Source organism: Coffea eugenioides, chromosome 2 (genome assembly GCF_003713205.1).
Source record: "Coffea eugenioides isolate CCC68of chromosome 2, Ceug_1.0, whole genome shotgun sequence".
NCBI lineage: Eukaryota > Viridiplantae > Streptophyta > Magnoliopsida > Gentianales > Rubiaceae > Coffea > Coffea eugenioides.
Window position 1 is genome coordinate 18193885 of NC_040036.1, and position 9542 is coordinate 18203426.

The 9542-nt window shown below is 35.2% G+C and overlaps 2 protein-coding genes across 2 annotated transcripts; both read left to right on the top strand.

The window, feature by feature from the left end:
• The first annotated feature begins 1307 nt into the window (after nucleotides 1-1307).
• Nucleotides 1308-2534, top strand: LOC113758531. Its single transcript, XM_027301345.1, has one exon. It carries the CDS (start codon nucleotides 1308-1310, stop codon nucleotides 2532-2534), a length of 1227 nt encoding a protein of 408 aa, XP_027157146.1.
• A 411-nt stretch (nucleotides 2535-2945) lies between these two features.
• On the top strand, nucleotides 2946-4312 carry LOC113758538 (ATP-dependent DNA helicase pif1-like). Its single transcript, XM_027301351.1, has 2 exons — nucleotides 2946-3245; nucleotides 3353-4312. The coding sequence occupies exons 1-2, from the start codon at nucleotides 2946-2948 to the stop codon at nucleotides 4310-4312; spliced, it is 1260 nt and encodes a 419-aa protein (XP_027157152.1).
• Nucleotides 4313-9542: the final 5230 nt, after the last annotated feature.

Consider the following 9542-nt stretch of genomic DNA (forward strand, 5'->3'; position numbering starts at 1 on the left):
AAAAATACACCATTGCTCCAACAAATACCATTAGAACCAACCATCCTCCCATCTGTTCCAGATTGTCCACATTGTCATGCTAAACGGTTTTATATGGAACCACCAAGATTTTGTTGTGCATCAGGAGAAGTTTGTCTAGCAGAAACAAAAATGCTGGATAAGTTGCTGCAACTCTATAAAGGAAACACTCCTGAAAGTATTGAATTCAGACAATGTATCAGGAGTTACAACAATATGTTTGCTTTCACATCATTGGGAGTTCATTATGACAAAGAGCTGAGCAAAAGAAACAGAGGCATCTATACATTTCGAGTTCAAGGACAGATTTATCATTTTGTCAATCCACTCAAACCTTCTACTGGTGAAAAAGCATCGAATCTTCAGCTTTATTTTTATGATACAGAACATGAGATGCAGAATAGAATGGCTCTGTCAAGCAAATTCAAGGAATCGATTGTTCAGCAACTAAAATCTGTCCTTGATGACAATCCTTATTCTATCTTTATCCGAAAATTGGCAGACATTGATAAATACAAAATTTTCTTGAAATCCAATCCTGGATTAGATCAACGTGTTTTCAATGTTCCTTCAATGTCTCAAGTTGCAGCAATTTGGTCAGAGAATGACAGTGTTAATGGAGACAGGTCAAGAGAAATTGAAATCTGTACAAAGACAGGAGATAGAAAAATAGTCAAGCAATATTATGGTTGTTGTGACACATTACAGTATCCACTGATATTTGCTCGTGGAGAAACCGGATGGCATCCGGAATTCTTAGAAAAACAAAAACTCAGATTCTTCAACAACCCCATCAGACTTGTGAAAAGGAAAACTTGGTTTCTATCAATGAATGCAATGATATAGAACAGCTATTTTCTGCAGAACAAACAGGTATAACTCCAATTACAAATATTTATATTCTCTGGTTCTTATTTACTCTCATATACAAGTGACCTCCTTCTTACATTTTTCTAATGTTAACAGCTGCCAAAAAGAAAAAAAGACAAAGACCAACTGTCTCATGCAGAGAATATTATGCTTACAAATTCCAAATGCGAGATGGAGATCAGTCAAACTTGCTGCATATCGGCCGTTTATTCCAGCAATATTCTGTTGATAGCTATGTGAAATTAGAGACATCACGCCTTGAATTTCACAGCAACAAACAGAACAAATTGAGAACAGAGACTTATCAAGGATTGCTCGATATCATAGCAAAAGGGAACACAAATGCATCAGATGTGGGAAAACGCATCATCCTGCCTGCAAGTTTTATAGGAGGGTCAAGAGATATGCGATGACGATATATGGATGCTATGACCCTTGTACAACATTATGGAAAGCTAGATATCTTCCTTACAATGACCTGCAATCCATCTTGGCCTGAAATAAAGAACCATTTGCTTGACACAGATGAAGCTCAGAATCGGCCTGATTTGATAACACGGATATTTCGTGCAAAAATAGAGCAATTGAAAGAAGATCTTTTCAAGAAACATCTTTTTGGTCATGTTGCTGCTTACACTTATGTTATCGAATTCCAAAAAAGAGGTTTCCTACATGCTCATTTTCTGATCATCTTAAAGGAACAATCAAAGATGTTCTCGCCAGAAGAATACGACAAAATTGTTTGTGCAGAGCTTCCTGATAGACACAAGGCACCATACTTATATTCTTTGGTTATAAAGCACATGCTTCATGGACCATGTGGATCAATGAATCCAAGTAATCCTTGTATGAAACAGAATCACAAGTGCAAAAATAACTATCCGAAAGATTTTTCAGAGTACACAAAGCATGAAAAAAATTCATATCCTATATACAGAAGACGGGATGATGGCAGCAAGATCTATATCAAAGAACATGAGTTAGATAATCGATGGATTGTCCCTTACAATCCATATCTTCTTGCAAAATATGACTGTCACATCAATGTTGAAATATATTCTGCCATCGAAGCTGTAAAGTACATCTACAAATATATATACAAGGGCCATGATAGGGTGATGTACCAGTTGACAGCTGAGCAAGCAAATCAAATCATTGATGAGATAAAAAATTTTCAATCCACAAGATGGGTATGTGCACCTGAACCTATCTGGAGGATATATGCTTTTGATCTCAGTGTTATCAATCCATCGGTTATTTTGCTTCATTTACATCTTGAAAACTACCAATCAATGTACTTTGACGAGAATCGTCCATTGACAGATATAATTACAGACGACAGGCTTTCACGAACAATGCTAACAGAATTCTTTGCAATGAATCGGACAAATGAACATGCAGAAAGCCTTAATCTTCTGTACAAAGAGTTCCCTCAGCATTTTGTCTGGGATGCAGATGATAGAATATGGTACACTAGAAAGAAAGGACAGGTCATTGGGCGTGTTATAACAGCACATCCGATTGAAGGAGAGAGGTATTATCTCAGAATATTGCTCATGCATGTTCGAAAACCCACATCTTTTGATGACCTGAAAACAGTTAACGGTTATCTAGCTTCTTCATTTAAAGAAGCTGCAGAATTGTGAGGATTTCTTCAAATAGACAACGGAGCCGAAGAGTGCTTATCAGAAGCTATTGTCTACGGAATGCCACAATGTTTAAGACAGCTATTTGCAGTCATCTTGGTCCATTGTTCACTAGTCGATCCACAACAACTTTGGTCAAGATTTCAACCATTCTTATCAGAAGACATTGCAGCAGATTCTTCTTTATCAGAAAATGAAATTATCATGAAAGTCCTTGCTTTGATTGATTAATATTTACAGATAATGGGAAAAAGTATAAAGGATTATGGTTTCTCAGACTTCATTCCAGATTCTCGCTCTGTCAGTCTTACAAAAGAAATACAAGCTGAAGCTGACATACCTGTCTCCAAAGAAGATTTAGCAGCAGTCTCTATGTTCAATCCTGGATAGCAATTTGCATTTGACAAAATAATGGAAAAAGTTAATACAAACACTCCAGCTGCATTCTTCATTGACGGTCCTGATGGTACGGAAAAATCTTTTCTCTATAAAGCACTCCTTGCAACAATTAGATCAAAAGGAGACATTGCATTAGCAACTGCAACATCAGGAGCAGCTGCATCAATACTTCCAGGAGGTCGTACTGCTCATTCACGCTTCAAAATCCCTCTCCATCATGAAGCCAGCAGCACATGTAATCTTTCTAAACAAAGTGCAATGTCTCAGTTAATCAAGAGTGCAAAGCTCATAATATGGGATGAAGCAGCAATGGCAAAAAAAATGCAATTGAGTCCCTTGACAGATTTCTTAGAGACTTGTTAAGTTGTGATCACATCTTTGGTGGTAAAATCATTGTTTTTGGTGGCGATTTTCGGCAGACTCTTCCAGTAGTGAGGAAAAGGCAAAAGGAAGATTACATCTCTGCATCACTTATCAATTCATATGTCTGGCCACAACTTCAAAAGATACGGCTGACTGAGAACATGAGAGAATCTTTGGACCCATCATTTTTAAATCTTTTGCTAAACATTGGAGATGGAACACAGCCAACCATTGCAGATGACAAAATCCAGTTGCCTTCTCCTATGATCATTCCTTTTATTAATGATGAAGTATCAGTAAACTCCATCATCAACATTGTTTATCCATCACTGTCTGACTTTCTGCCCGACAATTCTGCTATGATTAATAGAGTTATTCTCAGTACAACAAATGATATTGTCCACGAGGTCAACCAAATTTTGATCCAGAAATTCCCAGGTGAAGAAATCAAATACATCAGCTTTGATCAAACCATAGATCCAACCAAGCAAGCTGATCACGGTGACTTCTTAAATATTGTTCACCCTCCAGGATTACCCACACATGAACTGATTTTGAAGCAAAATTGCCCAGTTATACTTCTAAGAAATCTCAATCCTGCACAAGGATTATGCAATGGAACACGTTTGATTTGTTTAAATTTCAACAAAAATGTTATTCATGCACAAATTTCAGTTGGAATTCATTCTGGTAAACAAGTTTTCATTCCTCGCATTCCATTGCATAGCTCTAATGATGAATCATATCCAATCCCTTTCAAACACACTCAATTTCCAATCTCTCTCTATTTTGCTATGACAATTAACAAAGCACAAGGACATACACTTGATTTTGTAGGATTATATTTGAAAGAACCAGTATTTTCACATGGTCAATTGTATGTTGCACTATCAAGAGCCAAAACAGCTGATAATGTTAAAATTCTACTTAGACCTGTTGCATCTGATTCTTTATCCCATAATTCTACACGCAATGTAGTTTATCAGGAAATTCTGGCAGCTGCAACTCATGATTAAGTACTTAGCCTGAATATCTTTAATTACAAATACCTTTACTTCTTACTCTATATATTTACATATCTCTGTCACTAACAATATATTTTTCATATTTTATACTTCAGATATGGAAGATAGATGCACCACTGTGAGTACCTTGACAGACAAATCAAGCGAGTGGATCATAAAAGTCATCCTGATTGAAAAAACAAACATCTTCCCAGGAAAAGATCATAACACATTCCAGCGTTTCATGTTTGCCGATGAACAGGTAAATTCAACATTACAAATTTGTTGCATTAAAAAAGTTTCAAGTATAGAAATAAATATTTTCCATCCTCAAATTTATTTATCATCGTATTTTCAACCAATTGATAACCATTTCCTCTACAGAATGAATCCATCCAGGGAATTGCTTTCACTAGAGATGTAAATTATGCAGACAACAAGCTTCATCTCTACCGTACTTACTACATTGGCAATGCTGCTATTTCAGCCATCACTGATGAAAGAAACCAAGCTGGTTCTGTGCCATGGCAACTAACCATAACGAAAACAACTTTCATCAAGCAAGCACAGAAACAAAATGAGCTGACCCTGCACAATCGATTCCCATTAACTTCCTTCTGGAATCTTGACAAATATAAAAACAATGATTCCATCAGATTTAGTAAGCCTATCTTTACTTTTATCATTTTTCTAATACAAGCATATATACCTTAACTTTATTAATGCTAACAGATTATATTTATTGAATGACCTTATCTTTGCAGATCTCCTTTGTGCTTTAATTCAAGGATTCCCAGAATCTATAATATCAACAGCTAGAGGACCACGCACAATTCGCAGATTCATCACTGTTAATCCTGAGTAAACCTTCAACTCACTATCTTACTAAACACTCTTCCATACAGTCCATCTTTTCATTCAATCAAATATCCATATCATAAATTATCTTTTTTATACATTAATATCTATATATTTTTCAGATGCAGACCAATGATGTTCACCATGTGGGAACCATATATATATTTATATTGAAGGAGTTCAGCTCATGAACATTATTCACACATGCCCAATAGTTCTGCTTGTACGCCCAAAGATCACAACATACTATGGTTAATATGCTACTTATCTTTAAAATCATAATTCAATTAACTCATGCAAATTAATATCTCTAATCAAATACTCTGTTCTGTCTTCTTTTTCTCTTTTCACAAATAACAATTGAAGGAATTGACATTGCTACTCGCCCTAATAGTACAATCATCCTTGACCCACCGTTACAAGAAACAGCTTCACTGCAAACTTGGTATATATCTCTTTCTTTCCTATTCTCAATCACAAACACTTTCACATTAACAAATAAATATAACAAAAATTTAAACAAATATTGTAGGTGTGATGAAAATAGAGCATATATTCAAAAGGTCATCAACCAGAAACTCTATGAAAAAATCAATCAAAAAATCCTTGCTCCTCCACATACTCAAATAAGGCCAATCTCACAGATCATTGCCTCTTCAGAACTGGTAACATACATTTTTCTTCTTACATGCTCTACCAGAAGAAATTTACATAAATAATTTCTTTTCATTGATCATCATTTCTAACTCTCTTCTTTCCAATAGATCAAAAACTTCTGGATCAAAGGAACTCCATCAATAGTTAACATTGACCAGAAGTTCTTTATTGCCAGCTGTGCTATATGCGGTAAATCAACTGGAGCAATGATGGATATCGAATTTGACTGCAACTTCTGTGAAACAAAAGACACAAAGCCAAAACCAAAGTATCTATTTCAGTTCAATGAATTACATAATTCCTTTTTTACACTGCTAATAGTATGCATCATCTAACTTTGATCTTATCACTTTTACAAAGCAAAGCTCCAGCTCAACATACATGATGACACTGGCTACCTAACTGCTGCTGTTGAAGAAAAATATGCTGAAACTCTGCTTGATATGACTGTTGCTGAAATCTATGACAGATATACCAAGATATATATTACATTATTCTTATCTATAAATAAACCATTCAACACACTTCACTATTTTCATTACTTAATTTACATTTTTTTACAATAATGCAGCAACTCCCAATTCCTATTGATGTAATCAATGAAAGAATTCAAAAACAAACTTTGCTCTGTGAGATAAGATCATATCTACCATCTCACAGACAATTTACACCCATGTATTTCCTCACTGCTTTTCTCCCTGATCAATCATCAACCCATCCTCTTCTAGAGCACACAACGACCAAAAAACACCAGAATCAGAAGCAGAAGAGTTAATTCACACAATAACCACATCTGAAGACCTCATCAAGCCAGCTGACGAATCTGCACCTCTTGCCACTCCAAGCTCAATCTACAAAAATATTGCTTCAGCTGGATCTTCCACATCTCACACAACAGATATCCCTCATTCTCCTACTCCAATAGCAGCACCATCCGCCAAGCGAAGCTTAGACAAAGAATTTGACAAGGAATCTAAGCATCAGAAGCTCACATGAAATCCATTGTCTCAACATGACACACTTTTCAAAAAATCACCTGTAACCAGCTATGCATCTGTCTTCATACTTTTGATTCCCTGCCACTATCTATCACATTTTGTTGTCATCTGCTTATGTACAAAGTAAACATGAAAAAAGCAGGATGTATTTTTGTTTGGTTTCCTACGAAGCATATGTAAAACTACATCATTAATATGCCACGCTACTTATGTTAGTTTATTAGCTCTCTTTGCTCTAATCCATCTGACACATCTCAACAGAATTATATATTCACATGACAACAGTTTCATCAAAATACTAACAAAACAAAATAATAACTTCTTGTCTTTTTCCAATCCATTACTGTATATTCACATGTCCACCAAAGTAATACATAAAAAAATATGACAATAATACAAAAATTCACCCACTCATATCACATGTTATGCACCAACAACAACCACTATAAATACCATAAGTATAAGTAAATATAACTAAAATCAAACAACCCAGAAAACTCATGGCAATACCAACTTTCATAGATTGGACAATAGAAACAATAGAAGAAAACGACCACCTGATAGCTTGCCTGTTTTATCTTCATACTATTAATGGACAAGCACTTCAAGTAATCCAAGCAACCCCACTATCCAATAACAGCTTTGCATATGAAATCAGCACCAACTTCATAAGAGCTATAGGTTCCAGATTTATTGAACCCCATCTTCAACATTGGTCATCACACTTTGATGCATCAAATTGGCTCACATCATTCATATCCGACTATCCACCACCAGAACTAATATCCAGCAAGTTTTCTCCTCTTATATTCGCATATTATACATTTTACACTCTCTTCACTAAAATATAGCTTATTTATTTTCCACTCATCACCTATAAATTATGCATCTATCAAAATCTCAGCTTCATCGCCAAGCTCATTTCTCGTCGAATATAGACAAGCATACCCAGAAGGATTGGTAAACCAATAAACCTCATGCTTACATATCTTCATTTTCACGTACTTTATGCTATACCTCATCCTTTTCTTTCCAGAGAATTAATCCATCATTTTATCCACATTTGAGAAACTACTGGACAAACACAATGATTATACGAAATGGAAATCGCACATGGTTCATCAAACTCGATACCAGTTTTCAGCTATCTGGATGGAACAAATTCATACAAGACCACAACATACAGAATGGCTCCATTCTTCGTTTTTTGCACATCGGATGTATGGTCTTTAGAGTTGCCATATATAATCCAAATAACTGTTTAGCTTGTCATGAATGGAACATCCTCCTCAATCATTCACAATCATCAATTGGATGCAGTAAGCAACTCTTTCTCTATAAAACAATCTTATCTCTCTATTATAAAATAAATTAACCCATTCCTTTTCTTGTAACCAAAGCGCTCTTCATAGAAGAAGAAAGACTAATGACCCACTTCTTATTTTATATAATGCTAAGAGCAGACGATCTCGAATCTTTGGTCAGTTTCATACAAATTACATTCAAATCAGTATAATTCATACAATACATTCCTATTCTCCTTTCATAATACAACCACATTTTTTTCCCCTTTTCTATCTCAGGTACTCATCGGTGATATACCATCACATATACAAACAAATGACGCAGGAATGATCAATTGCAATTATGCTAAAATCCGATGGATCTTTCAACTAGAAGGAATAGAAATAACAGAAGGTTAGCCAACATTCGCGCAAAAACACTTCCTACATGAAGGAAATGTCATCCTATTCACGCTCCTCAATGAAAACAATTATCATCTGCACCTCTTCAGCAGAAACTTTATTCAAGAATCATAATCAAGCATCTCCACCGCAATAATACCGCTTTGTATTAACATATAATATATGTTATTTATATGAAATAATTATAACTTTGATGCTATTTCTATGTATATAATTTTCCCTCCTTCTTTATATTTATTCACTTATTTATTAATTTTCTCCAAAATATATATAATACCAAAAATATTAAATACGAAAAAAATACAAACTCTTTTCATGTTTATTCGCTTATTAAATATCAAAAAAATATACAAGTCGCTAAAAATCCTATGTACATCTAATACATACAAATGAATAAAAATTCTATATCCATCTAATCAATATATATCAATATATATAAATCGATTATAGTGTTTTATATCAATACAGATCAATCAAAATCATATATCATTAGCATACATAATGGGCACCCCGTGAAACTCGCGGGTCACAATGCCTAGTATTAGTATTACACATCAAAACAGATTACCCATTCATCGTTTTCTTGTTCTTCATTGGTTATTCATTAAATCCCCAGTCCGTCATTGCTGGATTTTAGAATCTACATTTGTTTTGCTATTCCAGTCTCTCACTATTGTCTTGACTTGAGGACTCTTTGGCACTCGAACTAGCAAATACTACGTAAAGCAGAAGAGTTTGGTCTTGCAACTGATCAGTTTCACGCATAGGAGCGGTGAGAGCAGGGCATGGGCGTGGTTGTTAATGCTGTCTCAAGCTCGCGTTTTTTTAAGAAGGCACGTAAAGGCGCAGTTACTCCTCTCAGACCCGGGTTGAAACTCTTGCGCTTTCATAAGATGTGCTTAAGGGAGCGTAATCTTCAAACGATGTCGTATAGATGGTCCTCACAGCAACTGAATTTTCTGTTTTGCTAGTCCACTTTACTTCGCTAGTTCACTTTACTTCTTTCTTCACTCCCTCATCAGT